Genomic DNA, 24,225 nt, shown 5'->3' with positions numbered 1-24,225 from the left:
ACGCGGTCCTCTTTCTCTGCTAGCTTAATGTGGACTATGCTGTTGCACGAGGCTCCGGCCGAAGGTCGTCCCCGCAACAAAGATTATTTTGGCTCTCATTGTGATGCAACTAGACATAACTATAGGACCCAAAATAGGAATAGGGCTTGGGTCATCCATTTTTCTCACTTGAATAAAAGTTGGTCTACCATCAATCATTTCTTAGAAAAATTAAAAGAATTATTCATGGGAATTCCAAGGAAAAATATCTCCCAAAGATTTGAACATTAAATCTTCTATCATTAAAAAAGAAAGATGCAACCACCTGGCTATAGTCTTGTTTATTGGAAGAGGCAATTTATTAAAACATTGTAGAGAGATATCTGAACAAAGCATGTTGCATTAACTTATAACATTACCAATCATAGAGAATTTAGCATTTTAAGGGAAAAGTTTATAAGATAATTAACAAGTCGAGTTCAAATAGATAGGACAAAGCTTATGCATAGTAGTCTACTATTACTTGCAACTGTTACATTCAGTGTCAAAGTGTGATTGTCGGCAAAGGAGATGGAAGTTTCTAAATAGCATAGGTACTATCAACATTGCCTTGTCTGATAACAATGGCCGGCCATCGAAGATGAGGGAGTCCGGAAATGAATTTTGCATCATATATTAGAAGAAGTCTAGATCATACATGAAGGCATTTAATCACCAAATTACACTCACATAATTCAAGGTTGATATGCAATTTACTAGGAAGATTTATTTTATCAATCTTCACATAAAATAACACATATTCTACAAATTTCTTCAATACTAAGATTTAAGGTACTTCTAATAAGATGTAAGATATTTTGATTTTTTTTTTTTTCCTCCACTTCCCTAGTCCAATATACACACCCACTCACCAAACTATTTTCCCATTGCTGAAAAACTCTAATCTTGCCATCCTCATATTGTGATATCATACCAAAATCTTCTACTTTCACACATCCACACATTGCTGAAAAAAAAATCAAGTAATTTATTCTCCTCCACAATTGAAACAATACAAGGGGTGCCTAGTCAAAAGTCTGGTTGCTTTCAGTGCAAGAGTATTAGAGATGCACCCCATCATCTTATAGGACATATTGTAGCAAAAAAGGAGTTACAAATAGTACTTTTATAATTGCATGCTCATCTAATTAATGCATTGCGAATCTTCTTTGCTTTTATGCTTTCCATGGAGCCAAATCTACCAAGGTTCCTCCACCTTCTTACTTTTAAATACTAACAAACCCTCCCTGATATGCTCATTATAGCCATTCACAAAGTAGACACAGAAAAACTGAACCATACACTCCCATTCTTCATGACCATGGCGGAGCAGCCATGGATCCCCTCTGATGACTCCAAATACAAAACCTAAGCCACAATCAACTTCCCCCGATCAATTCAACTTTTTTTTTTCTCGTGCATTTTTTTTAAAAAAATAACTAGATAGTTCATAAGCACCGAAGGCACACGATTTCATCGGCGCATGATGTTGATGTGTCGTTATCGACATAGAGCCCGCATAACAAACTTTTTTTCTCTTCGATTAAGCAATCTCCCTTCTCAAACATACTCAATCTTTCTCACCAATTGAAGCTAACAATTAGGCAACCAACCCCTTTAACCCCACAAGAAGTAATTTACCACAAGTTCTGTCAAATATTTCTCCAAATCTTGGTGATAAATCTATGATATCTGGGAGGATGGCAACATGGGTTTCACACCATTCCTAATCTGGTAATAATGCCCTAAATGCAGGGGCATAGCATCTTAAAATCCAACCAATCCCCCTCAGTGGACCCCACACTAGCCTACAGTTCTAATCTGTCCAAACCCCCACACACCCCACTATTTTTCATATATAATAATACAAAAGAGAACTCATTATTCATGAAAATGCAATATAATACAAAACAAAAAAAAAAACCTGCTGGTCTTGCAGATTTGGGGAGCCTGTTACTGTCCTTTCAGTGCAGGAGGCTCAGCATTTGCCTCTTTTCTTTTCATTTTTATTTTTTCTCTCTTTTTGTGTTCCCAATAGCAGGAAAGTTGGGTTGACAGCAGCTGGAGAATCTCAATCTCCAAATATTTTTATTAAAAAAAGAAATCCAACAATTTATTTCCACAGGAAAAAAGGGAAAATCCAAAAATTTATTTTTTTAGAAAATAAAATGGGGAAAATCCAATTGTATTAACTCTGACAAATACCAATAAAGGAATATGTTGCAGGAGAGTAGAAAAATCTAAATGGAATTAAGGGGGGAGAGAGAGAGAGAGAGAGAGAGAGAGAGAGAAGAAATAGAAAGAGAGAAGAGAGAGAATAAAAAGACCAGATGTTGACAAGTTTCCTGTCGCTCTTCGTGGAAGGTCGTTTGTTCTTGTGGAGATTTTCTTCTCTGTGATCTCCCTCTCCTCCTCCTGTTCTCCCCCATCTCTCTCTCTCTCTCTCTCTCTCTCTCTCTCTCTCTCTCTGTCTGGCCCAGCGGATCGAAATCTCTCAATCTGATGACGATCCGGAGCCGTCTCTCCAACCAATGGCCCCGGAGGGACTCCTCCACCTCCATTACTGCCCCTTAGTCCCCTTCTTCTCTTTCTCTATCCTCTATTCCCATCTCTCCCTCTATCTCTTCTTTTCTCTCGCTTTCTCTTTCTTTACTACAATCACTTCCACTTTATTGGTTTTGGCTTCTTCTTCGTACGGTGCTTGAGAATTTTCATAGAAGAGGGGACTCCGGGCTTCTGGGACCTTCCAAGTTCCCATCTTTGATGCAGAGTGGAATCCTCTTCAAGAATTTTTAAAAGAGGCATGGTAGAGAGTGGATGTGGATCGAGGTAATTTGAGTTTCTCCGTGCTTTTTTCTTCTCTTTTTTTTCCTGTGTCTAAATGGCTTGTTAATTTGGGTTACAGAGGGTTTATTTGATTTTTTTTTTCTTGATTAGATTGTTGAGTATGGCTGTTTCTCTTTTGATTTTTTGTGGAAAGGAGCGATTTTGTCTGTTGGTTTTTGTTGTGCTTTGGTTATCTGTTGAAGTTTCTATGTTTGGGGAATGTTGAGTTTATATTTTTTTTATTTCTATTTTTCGAGATCATGAGTCATTTGTGATGCTTCCGTTCTGTGATCTTGCAGTTTTGATACAAATGACTGGGTTTTAGGGGGCTTTGGATTCATACTCTATAGATTAAGGATTTGCATTTTATTATTGTTCTTTTAGCTTGAGATTGGGAGATTTATCTTTCGTTTTCTTTGGAGATTTTGTTTGGAATTCTGCTTGTCGCCTTGTCTGTTTTCCTATTGAGGAGTACTTCAATCATAGCCAGAATCGAGATTTGTGCGACATTTCCTTTTAGATTTGACATTTGACTTTGTTATGTGATTATATTTATTCTATTTTGGGATTGTATTATGTAACAAGAATACAAGCTTTTGGAATTTGTAACTCATCGCATTTATGTGCGATTTCTCTCTCATGTGAAGTCCTTTAGATGTTATCTTGCTGTTTTCTGTAGTTTTTTAACTGTCGCTCCCGTTGTCATATACTCAGGATACATCAAGATTGAATCCCTGCCAAAATCTGAGGAGTGCATTGCTGCGTTATGTAGCTTGTAATGTAATAGTATCTCATCTGGGTGACCTGCAACGCTTCATAATTTGATGCATGTGAGTTTGCTTGTTCTGATTTTCTTACAAGTTTGATAAATGATATCCTACAGTCCTGCCTACAGGATTTGGTTGTTAATGCAAGCTTTCATTTCTTTCTTGAGCTGGTAACAGTTACTTCTTTCTTAACCATGTTGTATATGTTGTCTGCCATGCTTGCTGATGTTCTTTCAAGCGACATTGGGGAAATTTTATCTTAATTTTTGTTAAGACTCTTTTATTCATGTTGATTGCATACACCTTTCTAGTAACTTTCTTACCATCATGAGATTTTTAAATACATTGAACATATAGCATGTTATTCCATCTCTTTATGAAATTTGGGCCCCATTAATGTTTTCCTTTGAGACATTGATCATGTGATCTCAGCATGATGATGATACTGCTTCAAAGTTGACAATGCCACTAGACTTGCATATGATGCAGAGCTTGGTAGAACACTCTATTTCTATCACCTATTGTAAATTTCGATATGTATATTGGTGTTAAACTTAGACATAGACGCCAGGTGTTTAAAAAAGTTTTAGCTGCCAAAAATCTATGCTTTTTGTCTGAGACAATTGGTTGATACATGAAATCTGCATTTCTTTTTAGTAGCAGTTGGCATTTGGGCCATTAAAATGCATGACATTTTTAGAAAAATTGATGCTTGAAAATCTGTAAATTTTATAAAAATCCTACTTACTTAGGATTTACAAAAGAAGAATAAGCCGAGTGCTTGTGGATTTATCGTTGTCATCATGAAATTTATTTTGATCTGCATCTGACAATGCAGGGTATCTGCAAGATGAAGAGCCCTCTTTTCGTTGGTCCTGTATAGAAGTGCTTAGATTTTCTAATTAGACTCTTGGTCTTATTCTTCTAATCTCAAATTTGCTTTTGCTTGAATGACTTGCATTTGATAATCTGATGTCACAAGCATGGGCACCAAAGAAAGCTGGAAAAAATATGCATATGGACTCAGGTATTCAGACGATCAATTTTTATTTTGTGCATCAAGAAAAGTTTTAGCTCACATGATCGGTCATGATCTCCAATCTAAAATGCCTATCGATGATTTTGCACCAGTAGAATTGGAGTCTTTCTTGCACTAAGGATTCTAAATTGTGTCGGCTTTTCCTTTTTTAATCAAACAGATTTGTCTGGTCTACTCTTGGGTCTCTTGGTTGATTTGTCTTACATTCATCTCCTGTGCCTAGTCAAGCTTATTGACTAGTTTATGGAAGTTTCTTTTGTTGTTGCTCAATTCATGCCAGTTATCATCTGAGCCCCCTCCACCTCAACCACCTCCATTCGTTGGAAATCATAGGAAGGCAATGTTTTTTATGTACAACTCGCTGACATTTTTCAATATGTATCAAGAGAAAGAAAATCAAGAATTGATCAAGGACATAACTTGAAGCAAAGTGCTATAAAGGGTTTCGAACATGTCATACTACAAAAGAAGACGAGGTTGTTCCATAGAAGATAGATACCTTTGTAATCGCCAAAAGGACAAATGTTTTTAGTTTGTTCAGATAACTGTTGTAATTTACGATTGTCTTCATTATAATGATCTTCAAACTTTTGATCTGTATGGTTAAAGGTTAGCTGCAATTTTCCTGTGTATGGATTTCATATCTTTTGCTGGAACTATGATTTGGAATGCCACTATGATTGGCGGACTCCCAACTTTTTGAATTGCCATGTGATTTGATAATGACCAACATTGTACTTCATGGAGGAGTGTATGTAATGGTATGACTTGCTAAAGTTTTCATAATGGTGAGTTAAGAAGAGAAAAAGAAGGACAAGAAGATTACAGGATTTTGGAAAAATCAATCAAATATATAAATCTATAATAATATAGCAAAGTTACAATCAAGGTTTGCCATACCGGTCGGTACCAATGTGTACCGACCGTTCCGTACCATACCAGTACCGAACCGCTATGCGGTACGGAGGGTGACTAACATTTGCTACTTTGAACTGGCTCCTGTACTGGGCATATCAGCACTGTGATAGGATGATACTGGTACGGCAATCAGTACTGAGATGGCAAACCTTGATTACAAAGATAATTCTCTATTACTTCTTCAAACAGTAATATAGTAAAAACAAGGTTCATATTTATTAACTTACAAGAAGAAAGCAAATATTATCCTAGATACACATTCTAAGTTATAGAGGTTGTAACCAACCAACAAAAGAAATTCCAACAAATTTATAACTATCAGCTTTTGTCTCACTATCATAATTAATGTGTTATTGCAGCTAAAAGTAGTGTTATTTTTGTGTAATTCATATTTTAGCTGATTTTATAAGCTTTTCAGAGTCTTCATGTGAGACTTTTCTAGGGTGTTTTCTTCGATCTTGTTGGACTGCCTTTTTGTTTGTTCCTTTTTGCTCTTTTTCGTTGCATTGATTGCATCTCTCCAACTAGTTATGATTGATTTTACTGTTGGACAAACCAAGTCTTTCATAATGTACTGTAATTATAATCTTCAAAACATTAGAAGTTCAAACTAGGTCAGTCATGCGGTCAAGCACACCATGCTCAGCACCCGATAAATAGATAATTATGGCAACCTAAAGTTGAATTATTGACGCTACTCTTGCTATTATGGAGTGTTTTGTCTGGGAACTCTTCATAAATGTTGGCACCTAAATGTTAGCAAGTAAATGCTAAATTATTCATGGTTTTCTAATTTAGCAAAATGTCACTCTAATTTGTAGCATTTTATTAGTTAAAGTCACACTGTTCTATAACATTTTTTTTTTTTTTTTGAAGCAATGTTAAATGCTCAAATATTAATTAACAATCCTTAAATCAACTGATGGTTTTCAAAAAAAAAAAAAAAAGAAAATGCTGGGGATAACCAAGCTGTTGACAATATGCATACAATAAAATAAGATGTCCATGTTGTGATGTAACATTTAGTAATCAGTATCTAGATATATATATATATATATATAGGGTAGTTCTTCAGCTTTATGTTGCTCTATATACAGTTGATGTTGCTTTTAATTATTAACTTTGCACTTCATCCAATACATCTGCATTTATATATGTGATATTCTTGTTTTTCAATGGAAATTCCAATATCATGTCTTCTGGAATAGAAGTGTCAAATAGCCAGGATTGTGGTTTTGTAAGCCTTAATTTTACTATTTTCAGCTGGGCCTTGGACCAAGGACAAAAATGATATGCTAGGTTCAGGTCTAACCAGTTATGCACTTATTCAGTTATTTTCGAGCTGTTTTGCTGGACACTTGCATTTCAAGTGTCACCATGACTGGTACTTTCATCTTCTTCTTCTACATACAAATAATGTTTAAGGTTGATGGTTATAAAATATATTATGTTGCTTAACATAATATGCTTCTGTAGTAATAGTGGCTAAGCTATGTTTCAAAACTTATTCATCCTTTTGCTATAAATTTTTCTTCTTAGAGGTTTTAACTTAATCTATATACTCTATTCTTTGGCAAAGATAAATAAACTTTGATACTTTAATACTAGGTAGGGACATATTGTTCATGTCAATGTTGGTATAAGATACTAGAATTGAGTCTCAAACACAAAAATTTTCAGAAGTAGGATTTGTTCACGCAACTATATGTGGTTCCAAGTGTATATATGCATTGAAGAGCTTGTTTTAATCAAGTAAAATTAATTAATTTACAACTTTATCTATGATTATAATGATGAGAATTTACCTAAAATGGCACATGAATTCGTAAAAGAATTATGTCAATAGATGATATTGGTCCATCAATATATAATTCAATACGAATCTTATTTCAAGGCCTTCTATGTTTCATAGCTACATTCTGGATTTAGTATAAATTTAGGAGCTGTTTGGATGCTGGAAGATCTTCCAGCCGGAGGTATTGTTAGAGAAGCATTTTGTCCATTGGGAGGATCCTTAGATCATGCAAGCCCAAAAGTGCGGGATAGAGGTTCCTCTCAAATGGCAGCTTCTATTATCCTCATTTATATGACCTAAAATTTCCTATTTTGTTAAACCTCTCTCTCTCTGCTGCGTATCTCTTCAAACTCTCAAATTTTTAGCCATATCTGGTTTATTCAACAGAGAGTGGAGAATCCAAACAGGGCCATAATTTGAGGGGTCCAAAAATCTACTTGCATGTGCAGATGATTTCTCTCTTTATGTGGCATGAACTGCAGCCAGACCTTTTGTGTAAACTGCACTAGCCATGCCACATGGAACCTATGAAAATACGAGGTGATTCAGACGGCTTGTAATGTGGGCTTTGTTGACATTTATGCATAGATGCCACATCCCTCATGTATTTAAGAATCTAGTTGGTTTCATAAAGCGTGCAGTGCCAGATTTGTTAGGATTTAGTTTATAGAGTCCAGAATACAGAGGAAATATGCAAGTATCTCTTTGTGACAGATGCCAATACATTTCCATCTGTGGACCTCAACAAGTGAAATAACTTAAGTAAACATAGGGTATAATTTTTTAAGGTATATTTCTATAACCTTGGATTTATGACTGCAAGAAAGTGTCTGTAATCCTGCAGCTTCTTCCCAATTGCCGATTTTGTTTCATATGTTTCCTGCTGAGGATGATGGATAAAGTGAACAGGATATTTTATCATTGTCATTACCATCATAGCTTTTCAACTTCTCCCCTATCCTACGTCCCGAAATCCTCCTAACAAACAGGGAGTTCCTACTCTTTTGTATTGAGCAGCTTGCTTTCTTATCTGTGAGCGAAATTAAATTGTTTTTCTTGAAATGCTATCATATGTACAGGCTTAATACTTCTGCTGGCTATCAGTCTTTATAACTGCGACTAATAAATCATAATTGGGTTGCAGTTGTTGGAACTAAAGAATCTTCTTTAAGAATTAGCAGTCTTTCTTCTGACTTACTTTAATAATTTCATGTTCTGCTTTTACTCTGGAATTTTGCAGGAATGGGAACAAAAGTGCAGTGTAAAGGCTACATTCCAGGATACTATCCAATGACGAATTTAAACAATGACACAAACAGTAGTTGGTCTCTTTATCATGAAGATAAAACATTTAGTGGGCAGCTCTACAATGGTTTCAAGGTGAGGGCAGTGAATGAACACTCAGAATATGATAAAGAAATGTTGAAGAGAATAATGCTTGAACATGAAGCGGTGTTTAGGAAGCAGGTAAGTTTTCATATTTCCATTCATATTTTTATTACGAATATGGCACTAACCTGACCATGGAGCATTTGTTTTCCTAGGTTTTTCATTGCTAACTTTTAGATGTGCTGTGGATGCTTAATGATCTGGAACCTCGTAAAATTTTGATGTGGCTGGCTGTTTTCTTTCAGAAAATTTTGAATTAGAAAATCTTGTTTTTAATTAGGGTTTTTTGCATGGATACCCTTCTAAATATTTAAATTTGCGTGAATACCCTCGTAAAATTTATATTTGTATCTATGCCTTCGTAAAACACTGTTATTATATAAATGCCCTAATCTAACGGTTGTTCTAACACCGTTAAAAAATTATATTTATATTAATTAAAAATAAAATAGAATTTTGAAATTACGTTATTATCCCCGCCTTTTTCTCCTGTATTGGGATCGCGATCGTGATCTCGTGGGCGTTCGTGTTTGCGATCCCACGGGTGATCTAGCTGGCGATCACGATTCTGCGGGCAAAGTTATGTTCAGAATGGAAGCCCAAAACAAGGTGAACTATACTGAATCCGAATCATCAAAGGCATCCTACTGAAAAAAAAAAATCATCAAAGAGCATCAGACAAGAGAGTAACAGATTCCCTGATTTCTCCCAACAACATGACGATGGGATTAGGTTTGCTATATATATTTATATGTCAAGTACCCAACTTCCATTCATGCAACTTCTACATAAAGTAATTTGCTGGCTTTCTCCAATCCCACGTTGAAGAGGTCTAAAGTCTCGACCATTTTACATCCTTTGACAAGTGAGGATGCACCGTGAGAGGTTAACCGGCCTCTTCATTGTAGTACCGTAGAGATGCACATGCAATAACTGAAACCTAGAAGATATTCAATCAAATGTGTTGTAGATATTTTAATCCTAAAGCTAGGCAACATAGTTTCAAAAGAGAAAAAAAAAAACTTTAAGCTTAAACAGATTGATAAAACAGAATGTGCAAGATAGATTATAAACAAGTACTACAACAAAAATGTGCGAGAGAGATTCCATAGGTTCATGTGAAGTGAAACAGAACATTAGACAATGATGATCCAATCAATAAGACACATGTCACCCTCTCATAAATCCAAATTACACGGAGTTCAAATTTCCACAGATTAAGGCTCTCTCGTGGCATAAGGTATGTTCATTTTCCTAACGGCTATAACAATAATTAATAAATGCAAAATTCTAAAAACTATAGTCAATTAATAAATGTGAAATTCTAAAAGCTATGATATTAAATAAATACAGAATTATGAAGGCTATCACATTAATTAATGTACTTCTTTCCATCTGCTAGAATTCTTTATGTGTATATATACCCTTCTAAATATCCAAATTGCATGAATATTCTTGTAAAGTTGTTATTTACTTGTATTCCCTTATAAATGTTTCTATTTGCACGTCTACCCATCAAGGGTATTTTAGTCATTTTAATTTAAAACCGTTATTTTTTTACGGTGTTAGGTGGCATGTGTACATATGCAAAAACAAGAATAAATAATGGGTATAATAGCAAAATAAGTGTTTTATGAGGGTATACATTCAAATATCAATTTTGGGAGGGTATTCATGCAAAATCCGATATTTAGAAGGGTATTCATGTAAAAAAATCATTCATATTTTTATGACGAATATGGCACTAACCTTACCATGGAGCATTTCTTTTCTTAGGTTTTTCATTTCTAACTTTTAGATGTGCTGTGGATGCTTAATGATCTGGAATATTGTAAAATTTTGATGTGGCTGGTTGTTTTCGTTCAGAAATTTTGAATTAGAAAATCTTGTTTTTAATTACAACGATGTACTTGCTTATGTGTTGCAAGTATTCTAAGGATGAAAAATCAACATCTTCCATTTGTCTTGCTAATATTCTGGACTCTTTTCATGATTGTAATTCTATGTTCTAAACCAGGTTTATGAACTTCACCGTCTTTATAGAGTACAAAAGTACTTGATGGATGAGTTTAAGAGAAAACAGTCATACAGATATTCTGCACCAACGGGGGCATCCCACTCAAATATATTTTCATCTCAAATGCCACATGAAGTTCATGGGAAGGTGTGGCAGATGCCTCATCAACATTTTGTGCACGCGAGTTACGGTAGGGCTACTGTGCCAGATGCTGATGACAAGAAGCCCCCTCTGGGTTTTCTGAAGGAAAATAATATGCAGTACACTCCAATTTCATCTGAAAATGGAGGATCTCTTGATGACAGACCATTGGACCATAAATTCAAGAGGCCAAAAAGAATGTTTGACCTTCATCTCCCTGCTGATGTGTATATTGATAGTGAAGATGCTGAAAGAGCAGAAAAGGAAATTCTTGCTGATTCATGTGTTCGGGTTGCTGATCCTCATAACAAGATACATGGTATTGAACCTGAGAATAATGTAAATCTAACTCTTGGCACTGGTGATGATGATAGTTGCAGGGAAGGTAGCTTGAAGTCGGATTTGCATCCACGAGGTGATCTCTCTATTTGCAATTTGGCTGATTTGAATGAACCCATCAAAGATTTAGATGGCGAGGAAGCTGCAGGTTCAGTTTCTAATGGTTTGAGAACTCAATATAAAGAAGGGCATTTGTTACCAATGAAATCGACCGCAAATTTCGTTCGCACGGATATTTTCATGGATGGAAATGGAAATAAAGTTAGTTGCTCAAACTTTCTTAATGCAGATAAGCAGGAAATTGGACAAGAATGGCAAGCATTACATAATGATGTTGGTAAGATTTATGGCAACTTTAGCCATACTTATGAGTCATTATCAAGTCTATTAGTTGTAATTTTTACATTGAACTGATATTGAACATTGTATACATTAGCATATATTTATGTCATTTGTTTGATGCCATGCATTTATGCATTATATCAAGAGTATAAATTTTCCTTTTTCTTTTTTTTGGCCCAAGGCATTAATAATGATTTTGGCCTCTTGAGCTTGTATGTGATGATCCCTTTCGTCAAAAGCACTACCAAAAGCAAAATTGTTGATCACAGGGAGTGGAGAAAGATCAAGTTGCAAAAGATAAATAATCACCAATAGTCAATTTCACCCATGATACTTAGTGGCTTGTTCATTTGCCAACTCATAATCTTGTTGATGTGCATGAACAAAGCTGTTGCCTCAAACTTGCAATATCTTTTCTTGGTTAAGAATGATCTCCTCCAACTAATTGACTATGTTTTTAAAATTGTTTCCACATTTGTGTTATTACTAAAATATGCTTATCTAGTGGAGGCACTTCCTTAGCCACCCATGGCATTAGACAACAACAACAACATAGTACTCATTGAAGACAAGAATGTCTTGTTTGGACTGTCTTTTGTACCCAATATGCTTCAAGTGTGACATTGCTGCTTTCTTCGATGTCTTATACACCACTTTGACAGGAGAAAGCGAGAATAATTAAATAAATTCTTGATATTAAAATTATCCTGGTCAAAGACAAACTTTACTCAATAGGTTCTGGTACAATCAATCTGGTTATGCTTCTATTTCTTGCTGTGCGATTATATAAATTTTGAAGCTTGAATGTCTATTTCTGAGTTTCAATTTGATTTGTTATTTACCTTTTCTTGCTTCAACTGGCATTGCCTTGATCAGCAACAACCTATGCTTCATATTATACTTGATGACATAATCAAGATAATTTCTTCCTCAGGAATGCTTCACAGATCTAAAAACTTACCAATTTTAAGAGGCAACAGAAGGATGGTTTGAGTTGGATTAAAAAACTGTATTGGCTTTATGAGGTTCTAAAATGGTTTCAGAATTTGAAGGGTGTTGGTTTTTGGATCTTCAAATTTACCAAAGAATCAATAAGCTTATTGGTTGCTTAATGTGATGATCCTTGGAGGTTTTGGTGAAGAGTCATTTTTTTCTTCATAGTTCATGTAATGGTGGTGAATGCTTTTGATGAGGGATCTGGGTTATATATTGAAAATTACTGGTTCTTGATGTCATGCTGCCCAGCCACTGACTTTATGGCTTCATTTATGATTTTTTTTATGTTAGCAATTTAGTCAAAAAGTTGCAAAAATGGATCAAGAAGAGAAAAGAAATAATCAGCTGATGATCCAGTTGCTTTTGTTCTTTACATGTAGCATATTTTTTGGTTGCTTTCGAATAAGTTGTAGAATGATTGTCTCAACTCTCAACTAGCATGAATCTGTGTTCTTTTCGGTAACTTCAATTGATTAAAATTACTATTGCCAAGCTGCTGTGAGGACTTCATGAGTCTATTATGTCGAGCTTAGGGTTATGTGCATTTTTCCTCTTTCATTACTATTATTTTCTGCTGCATATTTTAAATTTGAGCTCTTTTTCAATCTTTGGTTAAGTTTTTAGGTTCAGGTTGGTGGTACTATGAGAGTTGACTCTCTTTTGTGGCTGTTTCTTTTCACAGGCAAAAGTAGAAGCAATGTGATTTTTTTCAATTCTGGTTCATGCAATGAGAAATACCCAATGTCATCCAAGTCGATTCAATTGAAGCTTGAGAAATCTCATGAAACTCAGTTACCTGATCAGAATAAAATAGATACATATTTAAGGGAGAAAACAACACAACCTACTGAAATCTCTGGAAGAAATCTACATCTTGTTTGCTCAAACCATTCAGCGGTGACATATCCTCAAATGAACGGTCCACTCTCAGTTGTTTCTCGATCAGCCTGTTCTAGTGCTATGTCTCCACCGGCTTCATCTTGGAGAAAGCCAGCCCAGAGTATAAGCCATATTCCAATTGCGGTTCAAGCACTCCCATGCTTCAATGGATCTGTAATGATGAATACACAGAGCAACAATTCTAATGCTCAAAACCCTGGTACTGCTGCTGACAAACTGCAATGCAATGGTGTTTTGAAGTCACGCTCGCAATTGGGGAGTAAATTTCCAAATGGCCTTCATAATGGTTTGCAATTGGATTCTAAATCTTCAGCACATTTTCTCCTCCCGACAATCACTCTTGATCGGCCAAACCTCAACAGCGGTGGTGATAATTCAGCATATCAGAACTCTGACAGTCATGGAGTCCAAAAGTGCTTAGAGGGTTGGCAGTGCACAGACAATAAATCTGGAAGGGGTGTGTATTCTAATCGAGTCATCCTGAATGGAATTCTGGACGACCTCACTGCCAAACAAGATTTAGGAGGGAATCATGATGGACCATCAAAGGGGTTACCATGGCTCAGAACGAAGTCACCCGGAAGTGGATCTTCTGATGTAGCAGTATGTGGCCCTCAAATGAAGTTAGGCTTCACAGAGGATTGTTCTCAGCTGATGTCCAGATGTGAAAAACTGACTCCAGAATTTGCACGTAAAGGAGACAAAGATAGAGGTTCTTCTGTGTGTGTTCCGCATCATTCTCTATCACCTTTTCAGATCAAGGAAAACAAAATTTATAGGCATGAAGCATCTGATGGGCTGAATAGCAATATAATTCCTGGTTTTCCTCTTCTTGATAAGATTCAGCAGAGTGCTTGCTGCTCACCTGTCTCATGTCATAAACAATCTTTGGCTGATGATGCGAAGTTCAGTGAAAAAGAAAAGGGTGCTAGAAATCATAGTCTAGGTACCAGAAACAACATTAATTTGAACTCTGGTATAGATGAGGCAGAGTCTCCACCATCGCTTTACATTCCAGGCGTGTCTGCAAAATTTGCTTGCAAAATTGACTTGGAAGCACCAATTGATGCATGGGAAGAAGGTACCGTATGTTCGCAGGGTAAAATTGTAGGGATGAATCACCTCAATAAGCTTGTTGAGAGCAAAGATGGTTCACAGGAAACAGAATTCTCTCATGATATGCCTCTTAGAGGGGCAGCAGAGATTATCATTTCCATGTCATTAGATGTTTCCAGTCATTCAAATGGCATCACATTTTGCTTATCGACCTCAGCATCATATGATGATTCCTTGCAATGGTTTGCAGAAGTAGTTTTATCCAGTGCAGAGAGTGGAGTGTCAAAGGGAAGGGGAGATGGTGGCTCTGAAACTTCAGATGATGATGGGGTGGATTCATTCGAGTCCTTGACATTGAAACTTGAGGCCATGAAGGAAGATGAGTACATGTGCAGATCATGGGAGCCAGAGAAACCAAGGGATGAGGAAGCAGGCACTGCTTCACTGCTTCTAACGAGACCTCGGAGGGGCCAGGCGAGAAAAAGAAGGCAGAGGAGGGATTTCCAGAAAGATATTCTACCAGGCCTTGCATCATTGTCTAGGCATGAAGTAGCAGAAGATCTTCAAATTTTCGGAAGCCTGATGAGGGCTTCAGGCGAGCCTTGGCAGACTGGTTCAGCTAGACGGAGCACAGGTCGAAGCGGGCAGGCGCGGGGAAGGAGGCAGCCAAGAAGTTTGGCCGTCGTCCATGTCAGTCCCCTGCCAACAGAGCCTACTCATACCGAGCTTGAGATTGGTCGGACAAGCATGATCGGGTGGGGGAGGACGACAAGGCGATGCCGGAGGCAGAGATTCCCCTCTGGAGATGGTTCTGCTCCTCATGAGTAGAGCTTACAGGGCGTCATATGTGATCATAATCTTACAGAGGGTCATCAGAATAGCAATTTTCTCGGTGTTTGGTTGTTATAACCTGGGGATGCTTTGTACATGTTGGCCCTAATTTGGGCCCTTGATTAAGTACTTTGAGTTAAACAGTTTGTACATGTCATAGCAATAAATGCTGGATTAGTTCTTATGAATTAGAGCATATGACTGCTGTGGATTTTATTCTCAGAACATAATTTAAGTTTATGAAAAGCTATGAAAGCAGGGTTCTAGGTATAGATGTAACTCACAGTACCCAACTTATCAAGATTTGTCGTCTTAGGACTCAATCTCATATCGGTACCATACTAGCATAGTATCAGTATGGTATGATATGGAATTTTTTTGACGTACTGAGTGTCATTTAATGCTGTTCAAAGTCACATCATTGTTGATCTCTTGGCGTATTTGTCATGTCAATCCGATTCATAAATATGTTAACATGCCTATGCTTGGCCTTTAGTGAGTGTCTGAGGGAGGGGCACCATGATAGTTTTTAAAGTTTATAGGCCAACACCAGAGCATATATCATGATATAAATCGAACAGTGACCAATATCTTCATCATCATTAAAAATATTGATATAAGCATCGGCCAAGGCACATGATACTTATATTGCAGATGCAGGCTGCAACCCTCGAGGGATTTGTGCATCAAATAAAGGAACATCATTTTAACTTGATCACAATTGCTTTCTCAATCTAATAATATCAACAATGAAAACCCCCTTCATTTTTGTTGTCTTATGAGGTTCGATATAGAGCGATGCGGCGCAGGGTGCAGCCAGCTGGTACCATGGGTAAAGACTTCAACAAGCAAATATTTGATTCATTTCCATCTTGTGAGCGAGCATACAAGCGATTGAGATTTAGAAATTTTTGTTAAATTTTATAAATTTCTATTAAGGACAATATCAAATTTTAGCTAGATTTTTTATATTTATAGTAGAATAATTTTAAAATGTTTTCTTATTGTCAGTTCCTATTTTGACTATAATTTTATTTGGGGTTTAACATCCAAATTAGAGTTACGGGATCATATTATTTATATATATGTGCGCGCGCGCGCATTTAATATATTGTATTGGGCAAATTTTGAGATTTTCTTCACCATAAGAGAGATTCTTCAATCTAGTTTGCTTATGTTTATGTGTTAATCTTCGAAGTATAATTTTGTTGATCAAATCACTCTTTCTTTCTTTCTTGCTGCATTCTAGAAAGAGAGAGGAGGGAGTCAGAGAAAGAGGCAGACTTGTAAAAAGAGAGAGTTGGAGAGGTGGAACTTCGAGCAAGATAAATAAAAGATTGATCGGAGAAAAAGCTCATAGAGAGACCTAAAGGGAGCATGAAGGGAAGGGGAAATGGCCTTTCCTCATTACCTAGAGACTAAGGTATGGGCATGGAACTCTAAGTGACAAGAATGACGGTGAGATAAGCCAAATTCTGCGAACGATGGAGATGAGAATGGATAGAAAGAGTAAAGAAAGACAATAGAAGGTAATAAAGGAAAAGGCAAGAGGGATCCAATACGAAAAGAGACGAAAGGAGAGAATAAAAATATAAAATTATACTCTAACCAATATCTGGTTCTAATCAATTATAATAGCGCAAGAATAAGGCCTCAAATATAAAAACTCATATTTCTAAAAATTTGTTTTCCAGAAATCATATTCTTAGAAGGAAAAATGCTTTCCGCGAATCAAACGAGCTTTTTTTTTTTTTTAGGATATAAGTATATCCTAGAGCAAATTGTCATTCGCAAATATACATATCATTTGATTAAATAACGTGGATTTCTATCACAATTATCAATATAAAAATAATAAGAAAATATAGCAATGTAGCAAAAAACATAAAATTAGAAAATAATAAAAAAACCATATTATGATCATAAAACTTTATAACGAACTTAAAATTAAGGGTTGCCCTTAACATGGGTGAGAGGCAAAGAGGATTTCTAAATCAGACAATTTGATCCTTGGAATAGCCCAAATTTGTTTTGGTCGGTTAAGGTCATTTTATTTTTTTCATAAAATATTTAAAAATATTTTCTTCTAAATTCTAAAGAGAATATAATATTCAATTTTTGTTAAATTTTTTTGATGCCCCGGCATTCTAATAGAGGCAGGATGGACTGCGACCACCGCTTCTCCACCTCTCCTCCGCCTCCACCACGTTCGAAGCCGAAGCACCGCCACTCCTCGATCTGCCTCACCGCCTGCTTCGGAGCCGCTGGAGACGACGGCGGGGCGCCAGACTCTCCCGGTGGCGTCGGCGAGCGGTCGGGGGCGTCTCTGCTCCACTCCTCCTCCACGTGGCTCCGCTCCAAGGCGCACGACCTGCCGGAAATCCGCGGGAAGTGCCGCGCCTTCATCTCGTCCCACGCCGCCGGAAAGCACCACCGCCGCCATCACTCGTCGGACTTCAGGTACGACCCCCTCAGCTACGCCCTCAACTTCGACGAGGGCTTGGAGAGCGAGTACCCCGCCATCGCCGAGGACCTCCGCTACCGGTGCTTCTCGTCCCGGCTTCCCGCGTCGCCCCCGCGGGCCGTCGGCGTCCCCCTCGATAAGGCCAGGGAGGGGAAGGGGATCGAGAGAATTAAGGGATTGGAGGCTCCCCTTTGATTCTCCTATCGTGGTTTCTCCGAGTTCTTCGATCTAGTTTGGTCGGACAGCTTGGATTTGCTTGTTTCAATAATCGGATAAAATTAGGATTTTTACAATTTCTAGGCTTCCAATTTCTCTGTTTTAATAAAAAGTTTGCTCCTTTTGAGGCAAACAATTGATATTAGATGCCTTTCTTCTTTCTTTTGGGTTCAATTTTGTCTTCCGAAATGAATCTGAGAAACTATGCATAAATCCTTGTCAACAAAACCAGATTCCAGTTAGATAAGCTAGAATTTGGTGTAGTTGTACAGAAATCGTGTTTTATGTCTGAAGGAAAAGTTTTTCACCACAGAATTTAGATAGTCTATTTCAATCGGTAAAGGAATAAAAGATGGCTCTTTTCCCAGCTGGTTTTCGATTGTCAACAAGAAAAATATTTCCTTTGGTGCCCATAAGATTTCATCCGAGGAAAGCATCCGGATTGCATGAAGAGGAATTGGCATTTCAAGAACTCTATACTGCAGAGAGGTTTGCTTCTTGTTTGCACTCATGTTCAGACATCAGATCTCTTCGAAAGCTACATGCCCACATTTTATCTCATGGATTTGGAGATAACATATATCTGGGGTCCAAGCTGTTGAATTTGTATGCTAGCTTTGGTGGGTTACCTGAATCCCGATGGGTATTTCATAAGATCATTAACAGAAACCTTTCTCTTTGGAATTCAGCCATCGTTGGGTATTTTAGAGCTAGTTATTTCGAGGAGGTTCTTTGTTTATATTTAAATTTAAAGTTTCAGGGGATTGGTATTGACAGTTCAGCTGTTACATTTGGTTTGAAGAGTTGTATTAAGCTTGGGAATGTAGAATTTGGAAGAGGAATTCATGTGGATGCTATCAAGTTTGGTCTAAATAAAGACAAATTTGTTGGTTCTTCTCTTGTGGGATTGTACTCTAGCTTCCAATGTATGGAGGATGCACAGCAAGCATTTGAAGAAATCTTAGATAAGGATGTCGTTGCTTATACAGCAATGATTACTGGGTATGCACAACTGTCTGAATTCCATTTATTTAAGGCATTTGGAATAGCTAGCGATATGCAGAGAGAAGGATTGGATGCTAACCGGGTGACGCTGGTGAGCTTACTCCAGGCGGCAGGGAAGTCTGAAGCACTCAAAGAAGGTCAGTCAGTCCATTGTTATGCCTTAAGGAGAGAAATTGATCATGCAGATGAAGTTTTCCAGACCAGTCTTGTAGATATGTATGCTAGATGTGGTGCTAGAACTACTGCAGCTTCTGTGTTGAGGAAAATGGAAAGAAGAAGTGTTGCTTCATGGAATGCTTTGATTGCTGGACTCATTCATTGTGGGCAGGTTTCTGAGGCTCTGAAAATTTTCTCACTCATGCAACAAGAAGGGAACATATCCCCTGATTCAATCACCTTAGCAAATGTGATTTCAGCTTGTTCTGATTTGAATTATGCACACTTTGCCACAAGAATCCATGGTTACTTAATCAGAAGAGATATTCCTCTTGATATAGTTTTGACTACTGCTCTTATTGAAATGTATTCAAAATGTGATAAAACCACTAGAGCTAGGGAACTGTTTGATCAGCTAATTATAAGAGATGTGATCTTATATAATGTAATGATTTCTGGTTATCTCCAAAATGATATGGTCTATGAGGCTACCATTTTGTTTGGTGAAATGGTTAAAGCAGGTGTCAGACCAAACTCTGCAACTGTGCTGAGTATGCTGTCAACATTTGCTGATCTAGCGGACATAAGAAGAGGCAGGTGGATCCATGGTTTTGTAGTCAGGTATTGTCTCCAAACAGATGTGGATGTTTCCAATCAGATTCTACACATGTATGCAAAATGTGGATGCATTGACATTGCAAGGACAACTTTCAACTCAATAGCAAAGAAAGACTTGGTCTCATGGACAGCAATGATGATGGGCTATGTAAATTATGGTCATGCTGATGGAGCTCTAGCACTGTTTCAGCTAATGCAACAAACTGGAGAGAAGCCTGATACAGTGACTATTACAACCCTGCTTCAAGCACTTTCCCAGCTTGGATGTTTAGAACCAGTGAAGGAAATCCACGGGTACCTATACAGAACTTGTTTGGAAAAAGATACTGCCACAATGAATTCAATAATAAATACATATGGCAAGTGTGGAAGGCTAGATACTTCAGAAGCTGTATTCAATAATACAAAAGAAAGAGGACTGACCTCATGGAACACAATGATCACAGCATATGGGATGCATGGGCGCTGCAAAAAGGTGCTTGAGCTGTTTAGTCAAATGCAGAAGGAAAATCTGAAGCCAGATGAGTTAACATTCACTTCAGTGCTTTCAGCTTGCAGCCATGCTGGGTTTGTTGAAGAGGGTTGGCGTGTCTTCAATTCCATGAGTTATGAGCATTCCATTAGTCCACAGGAAGAGCACTATGGTTGCATGGTTGATCTACTGGGTCGGGCAGGTCAACTTGAAGAGGCATACAACTTTGTGAAGTGCTCTCCTTTAAGAGATAAGGCTAGTGCCTTGTGTGCTCTGCTTGCTGCTTGCAGAATTCATAGAAACACAAAACTTGGGGAGGTTATTGGAAGTCAGCTCCTAGACCTAGAGCCCACGAACTCAGGCACATACGCACTGGTTTCAAATGTATATGCTCAGGCTGGCAAGTGGAGTGAAGCTGCAAACTTGAGAACCATAGCTAGAGAAAGAGGGTTGAGAAAAATTCCTGGTTATAGTCTTATAGAATTAGAGGAACATGTCTGTGGGATATGAAGCCCTTGAGAAAACAACTGTTAGATCAAAACTGAGCAACCATGCTGGAATTTCCATCAAATGCAAATTGACTGTCCTTTCGATTTTGTAACAGAAAAGGTTGAGGTGGGATACTGTACATTACTGTGGGATACTGTACATTACTATCTTAAGCGTTATATTTTAATATCTATTGGTTCATTGAAAATTGAAGATAAATAAGGTCTTCTTTGCACTTTCATTGCATAAATATATGTGGTTCAGATTTTTTTCTTGTTAGAATCGCAGCCTGCTCCTGTATTGAATTTCTTTGCCTGTGATTTTCTACCAAGTAGAGATTGTTGCTGTTTCGTATTGATTGCACATTTGACAGGGGAACCAACAGGTACCTGGTGCTCTATATCTAATGTTAGTGCCTGGTTTCTCTTATGAAGGCATGCATTGCAAACACTAGAAACTATGTCAAATTCTGATAATTAATCTCAATTTATGATATTCCAATTTTTGTGCACACGATGTGATGAAGTTCATAACTTAATGTGATGATATTTCCTTGTGCTACTTCACTGAGTCCATCACTAATATGTACTAAAAGACAGTCTGCCTCGTTATTGATATAAATATTACAAAATAATCTTGAGATTATTACACAGGTAGGCCCTATTTTTGAAATGATGCAGATGGCTACCACACAAGTGTTCAAAAGTTGGCTCTGGAAGTTGCTGATATTTGTATTTTTTATAAACTGAAACTAGATTTATTCAGGAGATAAAATTTATACTAAAAAATTAATTATCAGTCGGTTCAGACCCATATAATCAAGATTGAACTTAACAAAAGATGTCTGACAGTAACAGGCTTGCCTTTCTTGTTCAAAGATTCTCTGAGTTTGATAGCTGCAAGCCATTCATTATAGAAATCAATGATCAGAAAAATGAGCACAAATTTTTTGGACAGGTTATTTTTACCTATGAGAAGATCCTGGTAGTTTTTATACAGTAATCTTCTCTGCGAAAGCACAACATTGAGATATCACTGTTGCCTGAGAACTATGATTGATGGTTGTCAAAGCAGAAGAAGAAAACTCTTTCATTGTTTTTGGTCATTAGTTAAGCAGGATTCGATGTTCTTTGCTGTTTCACTCTTCAAACAGCATTCTTTAGTCTAACAAATGAATTGATGTCAAAGTTTTGAGATAGATGTAGAGATCTAAAATCCTTTGTAGTATTGCACTTTTGAAGCATCCAGAATGACCAAGCATTTATTCACTAATTGTAGCATGTAAATATCGTGTACCACTTAATAAACCGTCCTGGAGGTAAATTTGCTTTAGTTGGAAAAGGTTTTATAGTTTTATCTTAAGTTAATATCATTGAATAGTTGAACCCCTATTTTCCTCTGAACTTCTAGAAAAAGGTTCTGCTCTAACAAAAAGGATCTAGGCGAGTCGAAAACCTAACTCTATTCATTAGACAGAAAATTGGATGACTGGCTACTCTCTCTAAGAGATGGATAGGCTCAGCCATCCTAACTACATACTTTTACTGCCTAGAAGATTGAACTGATCCAAAAATGCTATGCAGGTCTGCTTTCTCCAAGAAATGAAGAGGATCAGGTTGAGAAGGAAGCCTTTATCTTTCTTCTTCTATCAAATTGTGTGAAAGAGGAAACTTGTTGATAAGGAGGCCTCAGACGCTAAACCCGCACATTTTATTGTTCCATGGTACCTCATCTTCCCTACATTTCTTTAATTTATTCTAATTTATTATGCTTTAGGTAGATAATTGGATGCTTGTAACCTCACTCCCATGCCATATCAAATAGTTCATGATCCCTCAAACGCCTGAAGCTCGTGGAACAACACCATCCATTTCTGCAATTGGGAGGGTGTCACATGCAGCAGGAAGCACCAGCAGAGGGTCGCTGCCTTGGACCTCAGCTCTCGGGGATTGGAGGGCTCTCTCTCCCCATCCATTAGAAACCTCACCTTCCGATGTCAGAAACAACAGTTTCTTCAGCGAGATCCCCCCGGAATTAGGCCATTTGCACCGGCTGAAACATCTCAACCTGAGTTTCAATCCATTCCAAGGGGGAATCCCTGTGAACCTGACTTACTGCTTTGAGCTACTAACTCTTGACTTGTCAAGCAACCGGCTCAACGACAAGATTTCAGTGGACATTGACTCCCTTATAAAGCTTGGTGAACTGTATCTTGTCGACAACAGCCTTACTGGATTCAATCCACCTTCAATTGGTGACCTGTCATGACTCACCAAACTCTCAAATACAATCATCTGCATGGTGGCATTCTGAAGGAGATTAGCCAGCTTACAAGCCTAGAATATCTTCGAGTGTCATGTCAACAATCTTACAGGTGCAATCCTCAGCTTTACAAGGTGTCATCATTGATTAGGTTTGTGGCCGCGTCTAATGATTTGCAAGGGAGCATTCCACCTGACATTGTCATCACCCTTCCTAATCTTCAGGGCCTTCTGTTGGGTGGTAACCACTTTGATGGACACATTCCTACTACACTAGCAAATGCCTCAGGACTTCATATCATAGACATGGCAGAAAACAACTTGAGAGGAAGGGTGGCATTGGACCTTGGAAGACTGGCAGGCCTACAACATATTAATCTAGGAGAAAATCATCTCGAGGTGAAGAACACCAGGGAGTGGGAGTTCCTCGACCCTTTGACCAACTGCAGCCAATTGGAAGTGCTTGTACTGGGTGACAATATGCTAGGAGGCATGTTGCCCAACTCAATAGGTAACCTTTCTTCACATCTCCAAGTACTGATGATGGGAACAAATAAAATCTCAGGGAGAATTCCCTATGGAATTGGAAACCTGGCCAACCTTGGATCAATTTAACAGGGCCTACTCCAGCTCTTCTAGAGGACTCGGACCGGTCGCAAAAGTTGACTCTTGTCTTTCAATCATCTGAAGGTGAAGTGCCAATGAAGGGGGTCTTCAAAAATGCAACTCAGGTTTCAGTCAAAGAAAATAGTGGACTCTGTGGGGGTGTTCCAGATTTGCACTTGCCCACATGCCAAGGAAGATCATACAAAAATAGAAAGTGGCCTCTACTGCTGAAAATAGTGATTCCAGTAGCTGGTGCAGTCTTGGGTGCGATCCTTCTGTTCTCCTTTTTCATCCTAAGGTAGAAATGAAAGTCGAAAAATAATGCTACTATTGTACCTCCATTGCAAGACCAATTCGAGTTTCTTACACTGAACTGGTTAGTGTATGGATTCTCTTCCACCAATCTCATTAGCAGAGGAGGGTATTGTTCAGTGGGGAACCCACCATTCATTTCATTAGGAAAATGAAATCGGAAACAAGGTGCTGCGAGAAATCAATTGTTAAACAAGTTGACAAACGATCAATCCAATCCAATCCAATTATTAAACAAGCCGGGATAGACTT

General features: G+C 37.7%; 3 protein-coding genes across 6 annotated transcripts; all 3 read left to right on the top strand.

Annotated features, from left to right (window-relative positions):
* The first annotated feature begins 2,323 nt into the window (after positions 1–2,323).
* LOC103705318 lies at positions 2,324–15,620 on the top strand. Of its 2 annotated transcripts, XM_039127512.1 has the most exons (6): positions 2,324–2,847; positions 3,559–3,674; positions 6,832–6,952; positions 8,604–8,830; positions 10,770–11,586; positions 13,270–15,620. In XM_039127512.1, exons 3-6 carry the CDS (start codon positions 6,886–6,888, stop codon positions 15,369–15,371), a joined length of 3,213 nt encoding a protein of 1,070 aa, XP_038983440.1. In that variant the 5' UTR covers positions 2,324–2,847; positions 3,559–3,674; positions 6,832–6,885; the 3' UTR covers positions 15,372–15,620. The 2 variants fall into 2 exon arrangements, with proteins under 2 accessions (XP_038983440.1, XP_038983441.1); XM_039127513.1 differs by lacking the exon at positions 6,832–6,952.
* A 2,697-nt stretch (positions 15,621–18,317) lies between these two features.
* On the top strand, positions 18,318–24,154 carry LOC103705231 (pentatricopeptide repeat-containing protein At4g21300-like). 3 transcript variants are annotated; one of them, XM_026803926.2, is made up of 4 exons: positions 18,318–20,920; positions 22,378–22,517; positions 22,619–23,168; positions 23,281–24,154. In XM_026803926.2, the coding sequence occupies exon 1, from the start codon at positions 18,407–18,409 to the stop codon at positions 20,813–20,815; it is 2,409 nt and encodes an 802-aa protein (XP_026659727.2). In that variant the 5' UTR covers positions 18,318–18,406; the 3' UTR covers positions 20,816–20,920; positions 22,378–22,517; positions 22,619–23,168; positions 23,281–24,154. The 3 variants fall into 3 exon arrangements, with proteins under 3 accessions (XP_026659727.2, XP_038983442.1, XP_017697788.2); XM_039127514.1 differs by having other exon boundaries at positions 22,619–23,566; positions 23,674–24,154; XM_017842299.3 differs by having other exon boundaries at positions 22,619–24,154.
* On the top strand, positions 23,059–23,670 carry LOC103705320 (putative receptor-like protein kinase At3g47110). The gene has a single exon (XM_008788986.2). It carries the CDS (start codon positions 23,059–23,061, stop codon positions 23,668–23,670), a length of 612 nt encoding a protein of 203 aa, XP_008787208.2.
* Positions 24,155–24,225: the final 71 nt, after the last annotated feature.

This window comes from Phoenix dactylifera, chromosome 6 (genome assembly GCF_009389715.1).
Source record: "Phoenix dactylifera cultivar Barhee BC4 chromosome 6, palm_55x_up_171113_PBpolish2nd_filt_p, whole genome shotgun sequence".
Classification (NCBI taxonomy): Eukaryota; Viridiplantae; Streptophyta; class Magnoliopsida; order Arecales; family Arecaceae; genus Phoenix; species Phoenix dactylifera.
Note: the sequence above shows the minus strand (reverse complement) of the source record. Positions and strands in the feature narration are given on the sequence as shown.

Excerpts from the sequence above, each read along its gene's own strand:
- LOC103705318 (XM_039127512.1), top strand. The coding sequence starts at position 6,886 with ATGCACTTATTCAGTTATTTTCGAGCTGTTTTGCTGGACACTTGCATT. Across the intron at positions 6,953-8,603 it reads TTCAAGTGTCACCATGACTG|GAATGGGAACAAAAGTGCAG; the intron begins GTACTTTCATCT and ends GGAATTTTGCAG. Across the intron at positions 8,831-10,769 it reads AAGCGGTGTTTAGGAAGCAG|GTTTATGAACTTCACCGTCT; the intron begins GTAAGTTTTCAT and ends GTTCTAAACCAG.
- LOC103705231 (XM_026803926.2), top strand. The coding sequence starts at position 18,407 with ATGGCTCTTTTCCCAGCTGGTTTTCGATTGTCAACAAGAAAAATATTT.
- LOC103705320 (XM_008788986.2), top strand. The coding sequence starts at position 23,059 with ATGACTCACCAAACTCTCAAATACAATCATCTGCATGGTGGCATTCTG.